Consider the following 18,355-nt stretch of genomic DNA (forward strand, 5'->3'; position numbering starts at 1 on the left):
AGGTAAGAATTTATTTTTTTGGAACTAAAGGTAACCCCCACCACGGATTAGGATTTTGATGATTTTGGGAATTAGTTTTTTTTTTTTTTTTTTTTTGCTTGTCAAGATTTCAATTTGCTTCCGACGCCACTGTCTCTTAATCACTATTACTCAAATGTATGTCCGATATTTTGTTAATTCACGATTTGACAAAATAAAAAACACGTACACAAAAACTGATTTCATAAAAAACATTAACGTTAAAGGGGCATGGTCACGATTTTGGTCATATTTTATTTTTCTGTTTTTATTATTCAAAGAAGCTTTAGAAATGCATTTCTAATGATTAAATAAAAATTGAGGGCCAGTTGTAGAGTTTTAAGCAAGATACAGCGCTTACAATTCTTTGTCATGTAAACAAGGCTCGTGCCCTTTTTTTTGTTTACATACGTTCAATATACCAGTAAAAAATCTTTTTTAAGCTGATTAGTCTATCTCCTTATTCATTTTAAGCATAAATAAATTGCTTTTAACGTTTAACACATTCATTTTAAGTTTAAAACTGGAATGTTCACTCCAAAATTTAAAATGTAAACAAATTAAACGTACGCGTTTTGTTTACATTGCAAAGAAACGTAAGCTCTGCAACTCGCTTATAACTCAGCGATTGACACTAAAATTTTGGTTGCTTATTAAAAATGCCTAACTAAAGCATTGTAAACATAAAAATTCGAAAAATAATTTTTGACCAAAATCGTGACCATGCCCCTTTAAAGAGACAGTACGGCGCACCCTATCAAAAAACCGACTTGAAATATCTTTCCGATCGGGTTCGGTATTTCTGTACTACCCATGAATGTATTAACTTTCAGAAAATTACAAAGTTCTCCATGAAATAAATCTAATTATTTCATTAAAACTAATAATTACATATAACCTATCACATATTTACATCGCAACGTGTTACGGGGTTCAGCCTTCTATACTACAGAGACATAAATGTTATTTATGTCTCTGTATACTATTACGCATGCGTATTTACTGTAAACAAAACACATGAAGGGCTCGCGAAGATTATTCTGAACATGTTTGTTGATAAAAATATGTCTGTTCTACTTCTCCCAGGTAATAATTGTTCAAAGTTTTTAGAATAACAACAATTATTATTTTGTAAGCATGTATTTTTCGTGTTTATCATAGGAGTTGCTACAACCTAAATTAACTTTTGTAAATGGGGCCCCTTGAGGGGTTATTTGACATATTTATGTGTGTTCATTTTAAAATGAACCGAAATTGGTAAACCATTTATAAATGATCGAGTAAGTGAGAATGTGTTCCGTTTAGAGAGTCCCTTTAACCTCGTATAGCATGATGACCGTAGTCGGACGAAGATATTGTAGTTTTCAGCACGTGTCAATTACTGTCAATCAAAGTCCACGTGATACAAATAAACGATATAAGATTATTCCAGTTTGTACGACCCTTAATTACGTTATAATAATTAAGTATGTGAAAGGGATTTTTATGTATTTCAACTATTACAATCAACTTTATTTCTTATTTCCTAACGATACAATAGGTAAATCTGAAGTTATTTTCACATATGTTTTCAGCTGTTCTGTCTCTTTAAATGACACCAGTATGTGCGCGACGTCACAGTTTTTCATTGACATAAAAATGGTAATGACTAGAAACCAGCATGGGATTAATTCATAAAATACTACTTTAAAAACATAGTTAGAATTTCCTTTAAATAAAATACCATACATTCTCTTAAAAATCTTCGTCTCTCTCAGTCACAAAGCAAAATGAACATTTATGGTGGTATTGGACACCTTCATATTGTGACGTACTTCCGATAAAAAAAAGTCTGATTTTATAAATTTTCTTTCCGAAAATTGTTACCCAACAGCGTAGCGCAATGGGTTGACTACGTATTTGTTAGTTTTAAGATCGAAATGTGCTGGAGCTTTAAAATAGATGTATTCTGATTTTAATGTAGTTTCAACAGGTGTCCAATACCACAGTAAACTACCAACAAATCTGCTTCAAATTTGACGATTAAGCCAGTAACATTTGAATCGCCACAATCCACATATAAATACATGCATATAAATTGATTAGGAATGAAGGAGTCATACGATCAGCACCATTTGTTCTGTTTTCTAAAAAATAAATACAAAAATGAAACAAAATATTTTTTATTTCAGAAATGTCTACAAATATAAAAAAAAGTTACGGAAAATCTTGGCAACACGGTCCTTCTTGAGTATTTTAAAGAATCAACTAATTTACAAGAATAACAATACTAAGCAGTAAAGATAAAATAAGAGTATCGAACGGACAATATCCATGATGATTTGATATTTGGCATCATAACCTGATATTAATTTCTTTGAGGTCAGATTTGACGCTTATCAAGCAAAGATCCAATATAATTGGGTGGAAAACACTAATAAGCTATTCGATTTTCAGAGTAGTTTGACCTTGACCTAATGACCTCAAAATCAGTAGAGACAATTAACTTTCAGTCAACGCTCCCTAAAAATAATTGCGAAATGACGGTAAAAATAAAGCCTTCTACAGGTCGTTGTCCAGAGTAGTAAATGTTGTTTACTTTTGATTTTGTTATTTACAAAGGTCAACTATTCAACTACTGAATTTATAAGGAAGATGAATTATAAGATGATAATATAAAATATTTTACAATATGTCCATCCTTTAAGGAGGCTGGGTAATCAACAAATTAACCATCAGTTCTGCCTTAAACTTTAAAATACGATTGTTTGGATAAAGGATTTAGTAAATTGAAATCAGTATAAAGAAAAAAATATATAAATATCTTAATTAGCTTTAAAATTTGAACATTTTCCAATATCTTTATATAATTTAAAGCTCTGCGTCTAAAGGAAGTAAAAATAGCGTAAAAAATGGCCCCGACCATCAAGCCCTCTTAGATATAAAATTCTCATCTATATTAATTTATTTTGTTTAATCCTACAATAAGAACAACTATGTAATTGTATTTCCCTTAAAACACACAAAAGCCTGCAGGAAAGTGTTTGATATCTATATAAAAGCAGATGCACAATCTGTCATCATAAGTGAATTGAAACGGTCAGTTGATATTTTAAAAAAAGAAGAAAAAAAAACATGATTGGTTTACCAGTAGTGCTTTGAGTACCCGCGTCTGTCGAGACTGTCGAACTTTGAGCCACTCTCGTACTCGTAGTCGTGCTCGGTGGTTTACTTGTTGAGTCTGAAAAAAACCCCAGTTATCATGCTTGAGATAAAATCAGTTTAAGCAATTGATTAATAAAAGTGATCTAAAACACATGTAAATGTAACTAAAGGTACATGCATTCAATTAATCAATCGGGATGTCTAAATGTAAAAGAAGACCCATCCCCAACCGCTATGTTACACTGAAATGTAAAATAAGTTCATCTTCCACTTCCACTCTGGAGTCATTTACCAATGTAACTTTAATTTTCTTAAGGTGAAGGTCAACTTTAAATGATTTTAGAGTGTCGTTTAGTGCTAGAATTATTATGACGTTATAATTGATTTGATATTTCTTTCCCCCGTACTTTTTGACAATAATTAATAGATTACCGGAATATATATAGATAGAATTATAGAGAAAATGAAACATTTCCTTGACATTCCATTGGAAATCCTATAAAAAGTAATCTGGATACCTATATTCATTTTTATTATCATTTTAAAGAAGAGGCCAAGAACATTTTATTTCCCGTTTTTAGAGAGACTCTGAGCATTATTGGTATATTTCATATGTCTAAAACAGAAAAATATTCCTTGATTTGTACCTTATTTCCTTCATTGAAAATGACAGATTGAATATTTATCACTTTTCACTGTGTATATCTTCCGTCCGCCATGTTGCCGTTTAAATTTTGACGTCCGCCGTGTAAAGAAATTATGAAGCAATCACGTGACTCAATTCATTCAATGACGTCGAGACATTCGAGTCCGAGGCAAAACAATAGGGTGTTGCGGGGCTTAAATGTTTGATAAACACAAGGAAAAATCATGTTATAAACTGTCTTTTTCTATGAAATGTGAAGGAAATAAGTAACAAATCTCGAACTTTTGTTCATTTTTGACTAATGAAATATATCTAGAATGCATACAGTCTCTATAAAACTGCATTAAGCAAGTTTTTGAGCTCCTCTTTAAAATGTCAAACTGAATATAGGTATTGGAATTACTTTTTCCAAAATTTGATTTAGAATGTCAAAAAACTTTCTACATAATTGCTTTAAAGAAGTAAAATACGGGAAATTGATACTTCAAATAAATTATGTCGTCATAATGGTTCTAGCACTAAAAAGACTGTTTAGAATCATTCACTAACCGTTATCAGCAATCGTTTGTGTTGTTTATCTTAAGGTCAAAATCATTATGCATTTTCTAAATCTGAAATTCATGTCAAAACCTTTAAAAGTTTTACCAACAATGTTGACTGTATATGTAGTGGTTTGGGGCAGCAGCCGATCAGAAAACTCCACGGTGCAAGAATACTCCCCGGCATCGTGTTCAAGAATGTTCCGGATGGATAATTCCCCAAAATTCTCGTTTGTATCGACGCTAACTCTTGGGTCCGAGGGCGTCATTTTTGGACTACCTTTCTCCACTTCCACTAACAGCGTTGCAGAGTTTTCCCATGTGAACTAGATTTGTTACGAAATAAAACAAACATTTCTTTGTGTTCTCTATCTTTGACATAACACAACCGTGTAATATATATGCATTCATGAAAGACGAAGAGATATTTATAATTTTGGAAACACAGAATTCGTGCGCAGACAGAAACACACTTCTGTAATAAATGTTCACAATATAGTTAAATATTAATAATGTAGGGTAAACTTTAAAAAATTTATTACAACAAGTGCACGTGCTCAGGCACCGTATGAAAATATGAAGCAGAATACATTCTAAGATGAATACAATTTTTATTATCTAACGGATCGTGTCTTTATATATTGCATAAACATGTGAAAAAAGAGAAAGAAAATTTACCTTCGAGAAAGACTCAGGTACGTTGCAAGAAAGCCTGAGAGTTGTTCCGACTAGAAATACTTAAAATAAAATATATATATATATATATATATATATATATATATATATATATATATATATATATATATATATATATATATATATATATATATATATATATACATTCTAAATATTTTTTGCATGTAAAATAGACAACGTTATACAAATGTTTTGACGTCACTATGTTTCGACGTCATAATCACGTCTTTAACACTTTATATATAGTTAAATCCAAAAAATATCACAGTGTCCGGTTTTATATAAATAAAATTTTAAAATGAAAGACAACACAGAGTAAAACGTTAGCTCTTTCATTCAATCTTCAGCCGTTTTTAAAATAACAATAACGTTTATTGGTGACGTCTTCAATACAATGACGTCATAGTTAAAGTTTGATTAATTCTTCATTTAATCAAGATTAAATATTTTTCTTTCTCTTCTACTATCATACAACTTGGCATAGAAAAAGTAATCAATGTTTAGAATCTAACAAGGACTATATTTTTGGCGTAATATTGGCGTAGGAAAATATCACATGTTTCGCAATTCAGAATTGCGGCAGATTAATGAGTCTGTTTTAGCGTTTTAAAAACAGTAACATTAATGTTGTATTTTTTTTACGTTTTTAATGTAAACTAATAATATGATACTTAAGTTTCAGAATATGTTTTTAAAATATGATTTGCCTATCAAATTACATTTTTATAAGCTTTTTAAAACGCCCATTCTATACGTTGATTTTTGCGAAAAAATCACTTAAATCAGTTTTTCTCTTTTATTAAATGGTCAATATATTAGCTTTTCTGTCAATTTATATCTTTATATAAAGACTTCTTAATACATAAAAATCAGAAATATTTTATTATTGGAAGCATAAAAAAATAATCGAAATTTCTATAAAATTTAAGAAAATTAGAGCAAATGCGGGCTAAGCAATATCAATTTTAGTATAAATATTTATTCAAATTTAGTAGTATAAGCTGATAGACATTCTGATACTCTATCATTTCATTGAAGAATAGAATCTTCAAATTTTAAACAAATGTCTACAGAACTACAAACAGCTACATTTATTTTATCATCCTTTATGTTTAGGAAAAAGGTAGTGACCTTGACATGACCTTTATGCGAAAACAAAAAAGTCAAATTTGATTAAACTGATAGAATCATTTGGTAATATGATCCGTTTGACTGTGTCAAAATTTCATGAATTTCTTATTATAAGAAGTATGTTTGATAATGAGAAGACTCCTTCATTAAATGAAAAATATACACAATGCACAAAAAAGTTAAATTATAGCAGTCTGTTGAGGCAAGGTTTTAATTCTTTTTTTTTCAAGGCAGCTCGACTGACTTCAGGGGAAAACGATTCTGCATAAATTTGGACATGTCATGTCAATCCAAAAATTTAATATATACCTTTATATGTGATGGTTGCAACAAATTTTATATCGGCGAAACATGTATATATTTACATCCTAGGTGAAACATGCCTAGGATGTTAATATATACATGTATATCATATCGATCTCTATAAAATACCTACATGTATGATAAGGTCCCATATTATACCATTCGGAATGTTCACAAATATGAACCTTTATCTGAAATTTGTTTTATCAAACTTGCAAAAATTTGATGAATAACTCAGCTACTCAGCTGATAAAATTGCAATATTTTTTTTTTCGAAAAAATTAGGTGAACCTTACATTAGTTTGATAAATTATGAGTTCCCCTGAAATACTAGATCTTGTCATCAATAAGCCACACCTTTTGGTATATCTGAAATATCTGCTTATGAAATAAAATAACCTGTAGTCTTCAAAATACTTTAACAATATATACTTTACAGTATAATTATGCATTCACTAAGACTTTTTTCTTCTATTCTTATCTTAATTAAATGCAATTCATGAGCACGGAATTCACGAACTTAGACGGACTGAAAAAGTCTGAAAGAAAATGTCAGACAGAAAATTCTGTGATGAGACTTCAACTAGTTGTAGTTACTATGGTAATCTTCTTTTATGGATATATTGGCTGTTTCTCCTGTGTAAGTTGTTGGTCGACAATATCGATAATTCACTTTAACTCCCTAATTTGTTGATATTTGATTAAATGATTCAGAGACAAGGGTTTTATGAAAACTATGAATATACATGTAATAATTATTTATTGCAAAAAAAACCTCTGAATTTTATGAGCTATTCCCTCTGTGAAACATTATTTTGGCTGCAAGGCTAGTGACTTTCATACCCGCATTAGAGGCCATAAAAGCACTTTATTGTTTAAATAATACTCAATAATACCCAATGGTAGGAATACAAAATGTTTAAAAAGTAATTTTTGCTATTTTATTTTTATGAATATGAAGTTTCAGATATCTGTATATGAAAAAGATGGGGCAAATTGTTTGGTATATCGGCAAAAAACATTTGGGAAAATGTATGTGATCAACAACTAAAATGCATGTATGATGTGAAAGTTGCTGAATTAGATTATAAATTATAAAACTGTTACAGTACACTCAATAATGATTTAAGTGTCTGTAAGTGGAAAATGTGTCTGCCGAATGTGAATGTGAACATCTGTTATTTAATTAGTTAAACACATATGCCAAGATGTGGGAAATTTTTCAATGATGAAATATCATGAAACATAATTGGTTTAAGGATCCTTACATAAAAAGGATATCAGAACAAGATTCAGAAGTATTACGTGTACTGATAATATGTTTTTTGATTTGAGTAATTATATGTGAACTTACGTTTGTTCAACATACATTTTTCATTCCTTCTGAAGGGTGCCGTCCCTCAGTTAGAAGACAAGGAGAATCTCAATAGACTCTAGAGAGAACGATGTAGAAGTTCCTATTCTTTGTATAAAACCGTTGTTTGAAACTGTGTTTAACTTTGTATTGCTGTTGAAAATTACCCCCATGGTCATCTTTGGAAATTGGATTATGAAACAACCCACATTATATCGTATACTGTTCCTTCAAACAAATAAATATAAGTTTATTTGTTCAATACATTGAAATAGACCAAGCCCTTTGTCATAATTCCGGTATTTCAAAATTCACCATCACTTAGCCACTTATCTGTTGAGCGTTTGGAAAGTGGCATGTATTCAAAGTAAGGGACGTTGAATCGTTTTACACAATTGAGTAGCTAGTTTAAAAGTGGAGGGAACAAATAGCTGGTTCTTACACATTTTAAGTGCAACAGAATAATAAAACGTTTCCAATTTTATTTTTTGACCTCTAATCTATTAACCAAAAAAAAGCTTTGAACAAGCAGAATACATATGCAATTCTTGCAAAAATAAGTATTGAATCATAGACACTGATGTATAATGTTATTTAGAGCCTACAATCAGTGATTTTGAAATATGCGAGAAATTTAATCTGTTATACAAAATCAAAACCTTTATTTCTTATGAAATGTAATTATTTTTTCATCATCTTATTGTCTTGCCCAGATGTGGTTTGCGACGAAGCAGCAAAGTCGGTCGATTTTAATCTGGGTATGTGTAAATAGTTTACAATGACGTGATTTTTAAAGCCGCAAAGATAAGAGACTGATCGAGTTTCTTTTTTTATGTTTACCCAAGGCGTAACATCGTTTACATAAGCGGCCAACCTAGTCGTTTCCGAGAAAAGAAATCTTTGAGTAAAAATCTAATAGAGATGAAAACAAAAAATCATGGCTTCTGTTTCCAATTTAACTCTCATGTACATTATGTACAGTGCTTCAATTACCTTCCCATTTATTTTCTTTAAAACTTGAGTACTTTCTATAGGAAGGTTTATTAGATTAAAACATAATTATTAATAATTGTCGCATGGTTCCACTCTAATGACCACCAATTTCTATTTGATTTCCTGTGGTATATCATTGATGGCTGCACAGGTCTTTTTGAATGAAAAGTGTCTATTGATTAGTCATTTGACCAATCACCTGGGTCAGCCATACGATAAACTTTGTCATAGGATGGATTTTTTGAAGTTGTGTTATTTATCACACTTCTATTTCTTGTATGTCCGTAAAACAAACCGCTTCCTCTGCCATTTCGTCAACCGCTTAAAGATTTGACCAGAGTGAATACATATGTATATCTTACTGTTGACCCAATTGGTTCTTACCAATCAAACCTTGATAAGTTTTTCTTTCAATCTAGAAACAAAGAACATGCGACAAATTTGTTGTTACACGGCTTGACGAGGACGCGTTTTGCGCGCCCGAGGCAACCGTGTAACAACCCTTACATAACAGATATTTTCCAAAAGTCGATTAAATGAGTTACAATTTGGTTTGTTTGAAGTCCATAACAGATGTTATTCGTTTGTACTGTTCCTTGTTCAATATCCATAAGAAATTAAACTTGAAAGATTATATAATCGAAAGAGAATTTAAAGCTAATACTGTGAAATCATTAGAATTCGTGGTGGCTCAATTCTCATGGTATTTGTGGGTTACCCTCCTCCACGAATTTACATCCCTGACGAAACCAAATTTTGAAAGAGTTTGTTATCTTATTGAAACTAAAAACCGACGCATCCTTCAAATTACATCCCCACGAATAAGCAAAAACTCACAATCCACGAAAATTTGCCTCCATTAATTTAAATGATTCCACAGTATCTTAAACATAAAACAAGAAAAACACTTTTAAAAGCAAGTTGTTTTAAACATTGTTATAATATATGGAATAACTTTACGTATTAATATTTAACAGAACAACGGACTTGCAGTTTATATAAAAATTCTAAACATATGAAACTAATACTAACCTTAATTGAAATAAATGCTTTAATTTTGTCTGCAAAGAATTTTGTTGTTTTCAATTTTCTAATGTTTGAATAAGCGACAATGAAATAGACAGGATTTCAATAAATTGCTGAAACAGACTACCAACAGTTCTTAATGATCCTGTTAAAACGACTACCAAAAAAAAATTTAAAAGGAATTCCACATACCTTCTGTCTGTGCATGTACATGTATAACAAGCCCGAACACAATCGCAAGCGTTCGTAATGTTCTGAAACACATCGTGGAAATAAATCAACTACGTGGGGTTTCAATTACGGAGAATGAGTGTGCATCCGCGGAAGGAAGTCATAACAAGACAGATCCCTGCAACAGGAGCCACAGTATCCCTATCTGTGGTGTACGACCAAGATTAATTTTTTTTCCTGTGCGTCAAAATTATATTCCAACGAGCAGAGAATAAATAGAGCACAAAGCAACCATGGTAACTATATTTTACTTGTGCGGAAATAAATTAACAAAGAGCTTTGTATCGATATTTTTGGTAATAGGTTTCACGTGGTGTCCATTTGTGTTTTCGATAAGGATAGGCTTGCTTAACATGCATAAAAGTTTCGTTCTTTATTGTGGTGATCAGTTAAAAAACTATTTTATGCTTTGAGTGGATTATCTTTATGACGTTGACTATATAGTTATGAACATAAAAAAAAATTCACATTTTAAAAAGTTATTTCTTTTTGCTAACATTTTACGCAACATCTATATTTATCATACAACTTATAGAAAGGCTTATAAATGTTGTTTAACCATTAATGGGTCATATCATTCCTTCTGATATTGAAATTGTCAAAGTCCTAGCTTGTAACAGTTAAACTCAAAATATCCATGTAACTAACCCGCTTCAACTTAACCAAATATTTGCTAACATTTACCATGGTTTTTTTTTACATAGGGTTATTCCAACTCTATTACCAACTGCCAATTAAAATTAAATCTTATGAGAATCCATTCAGCCTTCACATGATTTGTTCACGTGACCATCCAAGTTCTCTTTAATATGATGTGTAATGAATGTCCAGAATGATTTGACTTTTGAAATCATATGAATAACAATATATCTATATCCACCAAGAATGCATCCCTTTATTTCTTACGGAAATTGATTGTAATTCATGACTCTGAAGAAACTGACAGGACTGAAATCTACATGCCCCTTTTACCGATTGGTCGAAACTTTCCTCGACCAAAGAAATATCAGTAGGTGCGTTCAGAGTTGTACCATTGGTGGATTTGGAAACGACCGCTGGCAGCATTAGGTTGCCATCGGTGAACTATGGTAGCCAATTGTAACCGAATGCTACCATTTGTAGCAATTTTTACCTGTAGAACTATGAACGACATTTGGTCAAATTAAAACAAATGGTATCCCTTGGTTACAGTTGGTCACCAATTGTTACCATTTTAAACCATGAAATAAGAAAAATGGAGGACAAAAATAAGTTAATTCTTAGAGCAGTTTTAACATCTTTACAAACACAGAGTGGTCAAAACTATTTCGCAATGATTAACCATATTAGCACCACAAGCATACTTGCAGAAACTTTTCTACAACAAAAAGAGGAGATCACAAGAATAAGAAACTATTATGACCAAATTATCCCAAGGTATATGCCTGATGAATTTAGAAGTCATTTCAGACTTACAAGAGATTCTTTTGATTGCTTATCGACGCAAATAGGCAATTGTGAAACGTACAACAAGCCACATGGGCCAGAAGTTGACCCTATTAAGGATACTCTAATGTTCCTATGGTACATAGGTGGGTTCTGAAATTGTACAATTTGCTATATCAATGCAAGTAATTATCATCATTTATATTCTGTTACTAAGATAAATTGAAATATATTGTCTAGGCCTTTAACAAACATTTGTACAATCTAGAAATCTACATCTTTTTTTTCAATCATCCACCAATAGGTAATCTGGAGAGTTTCCGGTCAATGACGGATAGGTTTGACGTAGGAAAAAGTTCCTTTCACTTGAGTATTTCGAGAGTTGCAAGAACATTAGAGGACGAAATAATGCCATCTGTTATACAGTGGCCTCGTGGTGCAAAAGCTCAGGAGACAAGTGATGCATTTGGAGAGATCTCGGGATTCCTCAATGTACTTTGGGCAGTTAATGGATCGCACATTCCTATTAAGGCTCCCAGAGAAAATCCTAATGCGTATTATGATAGAAAAAAGTTTCATTCAGTGGTACTTTTAGCTACATGTGATGCAAATTTGCAATTCACATATGTTTGGACGGCCAATCCAGGCAGCAACCACGATGCGTCTGTACTCAGATCATCAGAATTGTTTGTCAAGTTGGATGATCTGTTTCATCCAGGATTCTATTTGCTAGGGGATTCAGCTTTTCCACTCCTAGGCTGGCTTGTGATACCATTTAGAGACTTAAGTAACTTAACAAGAGGCCAACGTCTCTTTAATGTGTGTCACAGCAAGATAAGACAAGTTATTGAAAGAGGTTTGGTCAGATTTAGACGTCTGCTTAGATTTGATGCTTGCGACATGAACTTGATTGTCAAAACCATTCTTTCAGCTTGTGTTTTACACAATATTTGCATCAAAATGAATGTGGAAAATTTTAATCTGTTTGATGACGATAACACCGACAACCATGCTTGTGATAATGCAGAATCAAGACCTAGTGGCTATCAAATGAATGGTGTACGACTACGAAATGACATAATGCAGCATCTTGTTCAATTAAATTGAATTTTAGAGTTAGCCACTCAACAATAGACATGATGTGTTGTTTCAAAAACAGAAAACATATGTTTTGTTAAAAGTTTTATGTACAATTTTGTATAACAAAATTTATCAGGAAATAAAGTTACAAAAATAAAAGATGAACAAATTTCATGAACATGATCGATTGTATGCAACACTTTACACTGTATAACATTAATTAGAATAGCTTTCCTCTCTGCAGGAAAATAATTAGTAAAGGGCATTGCAAATTACTCGTACATGCATCTTACCAAATTGACAGCTTAAGAAAGCTTTTTAATTATTTTGTTCAATACAGCATTTTGCGATTCCTGCATTTCCCGGAGAGTATTCAAAAACTTGTCATCCCTTTCTAAGATTTTGCGCAATTCCTCTGTTTTGTTCTTCTTCCTCCTTTTTTCTGGGGGCGGAGTTGTGTTAACCTGTGGTTCGTCATCCTCTTCCTCATCTGAATCCTCAGTGCCAGTTTTAGTAAGAGAGCCTCTAGCTGCTACTGGAGCAAATGTTGGGTGTTTCGCAAGAATTTCTTCCATTTCTTTTTCAAGGAGGAAAGGTCGTGGCCTCTTGTTTCCTGACTTATTTGATTCCAAAACATATTTTCTGTATCCTCTTTTCAAAGTTAAAACCTTTCTCTTGCTTGCTCCCCTGTGATGTTAATATTTCTGGAGGTCTCTTTTTGTTTCTGGTTGTCTGCAATGTGTCTGCATTCTCCCTGTAGATGGAAAGAAGTTTTCTGGACATGTAGATACCCCATTCTAGTCTTCCCTTCTTTTCTGTGTCCACGTACGCGTTGTCCTCACTGCAGTCATTCCAAAAGCATGGGGTATCATCGTATTCATTGATCCTGGTCTTGGGGTTGGTGGATGAACATGCATCATCCTTGCTAGTGTTGCTGTTAGGCGTGGGCTCATTGCTGGTACTTGGACCTGCAGACCTTTTGTCTAGGTACTTTTTCGTCAAACTTTCCACATTTCTGAGATATTCCATGAGGGATGCACTTTCCTTTTTATGGAAGAAATAGTTTTGAATGGCTTTCTTGAAATCCTCATAATCTGTTAATAAGAAATGAAAATTCATGGTAATATAAAGTTTACTCCAAACACACCTGGCATTGATGTTTTTGTAAACAATCTAATATAACCAGCCTTTCCTAATAATTATCTACAAGAAATAGAGACCAAAACAATTTCATATCTAGTTTCTAGACAGAAGATTAGCATGCAAATATTTGTAGAATTGACGATAAAATGTAGCAGAAATAATAAAATAGCTTAAATTATTTAATCATATATTGCTAATTTTAATCAACATACAATAAGGGGTGTGTGAGTGTGTGTATATACATTTATTACAAATTACATCAAATTAATATTTCAAGTTAATAACAAAAGATTTGTTTTTAATTAAAAAATAAGATTAATATATATGTAAAATTGAAAATCGTGGACCTATGTTATAGTTCTGTAGTCTGTCAACAAACGTGCACGTGTTGTATGTGAATAACTCATCAGATATATCTACAGTCAGATCATTTATGGAGTTAAAAGCGTTCATAACACATAGTCCAGATCTACCCTAATCAGAGATTCCTCCGATTCTAATCCCATTTTCAGGGGTTAGAATCAGAGGAATCTTGGATTAAATCAACTCATGTATTGGCCTACAAACATAAACACCGTAGCTAACTTGGAAAGTAAAAATACTTTATACATACTCTCAGAAATGAATGCTGCTGCCGACTGTTTGACTAAAAATGTTTGTTTTCTGTCGTCTATATCAATAACAATTGAAAAAAGATCTTCGCCGAGGCCTAGTGACTTCTCCAGTCCCGCCATGTTGAACTCTTCTGATGACGTCACGCACCAAACTTGCCTAAGCTCTAGGCTGCCTGTAGATTTGGTGACCTCGTTTAAAATCGAAAGTACACCGATGGTACACGTTGGTAACCAATTGCTACCGATTGCAACCATTTGCATCCGTTGGTGACCTAACATGCCAATTGTAACAATCTGTTGAACCCTGAACGCACTTTGTTCAATAGAATCTGAAATTTATATCAGTCAAAGTTTTATTGCGCAAGGGAATTGAGTCGCTCATTCTAATTCATCGAAAAGTGTCATCTAGATTTGTTTGATAACTAAAGATTGTACCATCCTTTTTTTAAAATGGTTGTGAACTATGGGGATTTTAAAATAGCGCTATTATAGCGAGGGTTCTACTGCAATTCGTAAACTTCTTCATCTAAAACAATCAATTTCAGATTTAATTTTTACAGCATAAGATAAACGTCAGGTACATGGGGTATTGGGGGCCTGGCCTCCCACTTTTTCTCGCAGCAAACATTTTTTCTTAAATGTACATAAAAAGTGAATTATCGTGGCGTTGGCTTAACCCCCCCCCCCACTTTTTCGGGAACTTGTGGTAAATTGAATCGAAAGGAAGTAAATGAAGTTATGGGTACTCTACGCTACCCCCACCCTTACCCCTTAAGGGTCATGATTTTTATGATATAGGAAAAAACACGTATATTAACATACTTGTCCAATTTATCGGTGGAAAGGAATGAAAAATTCTAAACTAATGTACAGACTAGCTAATATTTTATAATACAGCCAGAGAAATTTGAAAATTGAACTTGCAATAAATGTAATATAGGCGAAGAATAGATTAGATGCCTTAAAAATACAATATTTTTATTCATAATCACACCTTGTGATTCATCCCAAATATCGATTAAAGGTAAGGTAAGAATTCCGTCACATTAATGATGACGTGCCCTGTGTATTGTTGTTAGTGTATACGCGCCAACGGTAGCTCTCGTGTATACACCGCAGGTGTAAGAAAGCCTTCCAGTATGTATTAGGGGTATCCCAAACTGGAGAGGGGAAGGGATAAACGATACACCTTGGTGTTAATTGAGGATCTCTCTCTCTCTCTCAGAAAATACAGTGGTAACTTCAGTTTAACAGAGAGAGAGAGAGAGAGAGAGAGAGAGAGAGAGAGAGAGAGAGAGAGTTGTTATTAAAATACGAACGTTTTATGGTGCAGTCTTAGTGGTAAAATAAATCGATCTTCCTATTTATTTCTTCTTGGTCATCAAGATAAATTATTCTAAGCAGAGATAGATTAAGCTCTATGTAATATTTTTACACACCTACATTTATCATTTATTTATGGATGAAAGACTGTTATATTTTTACATTGGACTGTGCGTACTTTCCGCGACCGTTAAATACAGCAAAATTTTAGTTTAATTTTAAGAAAAATACTTAAATCTGATTTGAAATTTTATGATATACATTTCAGTATTGAATATGTATATATCAACCTATTTAAAATGACAAAAACGCGATGTACACGAACTTATAGGACAGCCCTCGTGTGTGCATAAAAGACGTCGTGTCGAATAGAACGAATGTCAAAACTGACGTAATTATTTCTAAACACCGCATTTGCACCAAGTACAAAATCCAGATTGTAAGACATGTTATGTATCATTAGAAAGATAAAATTTTCAACCATGACTATAAGTATAAACCTCATTGTTTTCAAGATTTGGCCAAATTACCCCAATAACGTCCCTTGTTGTCTTTAAAATGTATTGTAATAGAGCTAGTATCCTGTGCTAATTCCGGGGTTAGTTTTGAAGCTGTATGAGCCACTTATCTATGCGTGTTTAAATGTGGCAATTTTGGTATATTGGAAAACATCTGTGACTGGAACATTTTTTTAAAAATAAATTTTCGATTTATTTTATCATCCCTTACGAATGGTGATTGTGTGTTTCGGAGGTTGTATGCAAAAAAAAAAACACGTAGGATCGTTTTTCAAAATGCAGTAGCAAGATAAAGAGTGAAGTGAGCAATTATTCTTGTTCGTTTATTATTTTTCTCTAAGAAATATAAAGGTACACTTCTTTCTACATATAATTTGCAATTGTGGTAACATATTAAGTAGACTATCAAAATTAGTTATCATGTACTTTTATCCAAAAAATTAAGAGCAAAGTAAAATTTAAAGTGTACCGCAATAAAAAAACAAGTGAAAAGCTGTCAATGTGACAGCAAACCGGGTTTTCTTTTATGTAAACTGTATCCATAATCCATGTCAACCCTTATCCAGTGAAATGGAGTACCCTACATGTATACGCAACATTTTGCCAAAAAATGACTAAGTTCAAAAGCTAGTATTTTTTTCATAAATTATCAGAAATCAAAATCCTACCAACATGCACACCTCTGATATATGTACAACTGATCTGCAAAAGAACAATTTCCTATCTTGAGAACTGTAGGAGAAGTTATCCGTACAATGAGGGTACCCTATATGCAACATTTTGCCAAAAAATGACTAAGTGCAAAAGCTGGTATTTTTTCGATAAATTATCGGAAATCAAAATCCTAGCAATATGCACACCTCTGATATATGTACAACTGATCTGCAAAAGAACAACTTCCTATCTTGAGAACTGTAGGAGAAGTTATCCGTACAATGAGGGTACCCTATATGCAACATTTTGCCAAAAAATGACTAAGTGCAAAAGCTGGTATTTTTTCGATAAATTATCGGAAATCAAAATCCTAGCAATATGCACACCTCTGATATATGTACAACTGATCTGCAAAAGAACAACTTCCTATCTTGAGAACTGTAGGAGAAGTTATCCGTACAATGAGGGTACCCTATATGCAACATTTTGCCAAAAAATGATTAAGTGCAAAAGCTGGTATTTTTTCGATAAATTATTGGAAATCAAAATCCTAGCAATATGCACACCTCTGATATATGTACAATTGATCTGCAAAAGAACAACTTCCTATCTTGAGAACTGTAGGAGGACTTATCCGTACAATGAGGGTTCCCTATATGCAATATTTTGCCAAAAAATGACTAAGTTCAAAAGCTGGTATTTTTTCGATAAATTATCCGGAATCAAAATCCTAGCAATATGCACACCTCTGATATATGTACAATTGATCTGCAAAAGAACAACTTCCTATCTTTAAAACTGTAGGAGGAGTTATCCGTACAATGAGGGTACCCTTTTGGCAGCCGCCCGCCCGCCCACCCGCCCGCCATTTTCACCATTTTAATAACCGGATTTTTCCGTTGGAAAACCCGGTTAAAAATTGCTAAATATTCATATCAATCAGAATAAGGCACAAGGGTGTATAGAACACAACTAGGGGTATATCCCTGCAATGTCCAGATTTGAGCCTGGATACCTAATACATGTAACAAGAAGTAAAATAATCAGGACTCCAATGTCAACAAGAGAAAAGCTGTCAATGTGACAGCAAACCGGGTTTTCTTTTATGTGAACTGTATCCATAATCCATGTCAACACGTATCCAGTGAAATGGAGTACCCTATATGCAACATTTTGAAAAAAAATGACCAGTTCAAAAGCTAGTATTTTTTTCATAAATTATCAGAAATCAAAATCCTAGCAATATGCACACCTCTGATATATGTACAATTGATCTGCAAAAGAACAACTTGCTATCTTCAAAACTGTAGGAGGAGTTATCCGTACAATGAGGGTACCCTATATGCAATATTTTCCCAAAAAATTACTAAGTTCAAAAGCTGGTATTTTTTTCATTAATTATCAGAAATCAAAATCCTAGCAATATGCACACCTCTGATATATGTACAATTGATCTGCAAAAGAACAACTTCCTATCTTTAAAACTGTAGGAGGAGTTATCCGTACAATTATTAGAA

General features: G+C 32.6%; 2 protein-coding genes across 2 annotated transcripts; one reads left to right on the top strand and one right to left on the bottom strand.

The window, feature by feature from the left end:
- Positions 1 to 458: 458 nt before the first annotated feature.
- On the bottom strand, positions 459 to 10,250 carry LOC128178643 (uncharacterized). Its single transcript, XM_052845886.1, has 5 exons — positions 10,043 to 10,250; positions 5,026 to 5,084; positions 4,454 to 4,673; positions 3,146 to 3,238; positions 459 to 2,144 (listed from the first exon to the last, which is right to left on the bottom strand). The coding sequence occupies exons 1-5, from the start codon at positions 10,113 to 10,115 to the stop codon at positions 2,041 to 2,043; spliced, it is 549 nt and encodes a 182-aa protein (XP_052701846.1). The 5' UTR covers positions 10,116 to 10,250; the 3' UTR covers positions 459 to 2,040.
- A 1,664-nt stretch (positions 10,251 to 11,914) lies between these two features.
- On the top strand, positions 11,915 to 12,613 carry LOC128175716 (putative nuclease HARBI1). Its single transcript, XM_052841540.1, has one exon. The coding sequence runs from the start codon at positions 11,915 to 11,917 to the stop codon at positions 12,611 to 12,613; it is 699 nt and encodes a 232-aa protein (XP_052697500.1).
- The last annotated feature ends 5,742 nt before the right edge of the window (positions 12,614 to 18,355 follow it).

This window comes from Crassostrea angulata, chromosome 3, assembly GCF_025612915.1.
Source record: "Crassostrea angulata isolate pt1a10 chromosome 3, ASM2561291v2, whole genome shotgun sequence".
NCBI lineage: Eukaryota > Metazoa > Mollusca > Bivalvia > Ostreida > Ostreidae > Magallana > Magallana angulata.

Excerpts from the sequence above, each read along its gene's own strand:
- LOC128178643 (XM_052845886.1), bottom strand. The coding sequence starts at position 10,115 with ATGTGTTTCAGAACATTACGAACGCTTGCGATTGTGTTCGGGCTTGTT. Across the intron at positions 5,085-10,042 it reads TGTACATGCACAGACAGAAG|TATTTCTAGTCGGAACAACT; the intron begins GTATGTGGAATT and ends TTTTATTTTAAG. Across the intron at positions 4,674-5,025 it reads TACCTGAGTCTTTCTCGAAG|TTCACATGGGAAAACTCTGC; the intron begins GTAAATTTTCTT and ends TAACAAATCTAG.
- LOC128175716 (XM_052841540.1), top strand. The coding sequence starts at position 11,915 with ATGCCATCTGTTATACAGTGGCCTCGTGGTGCAAAAGCTCAGGAGACA.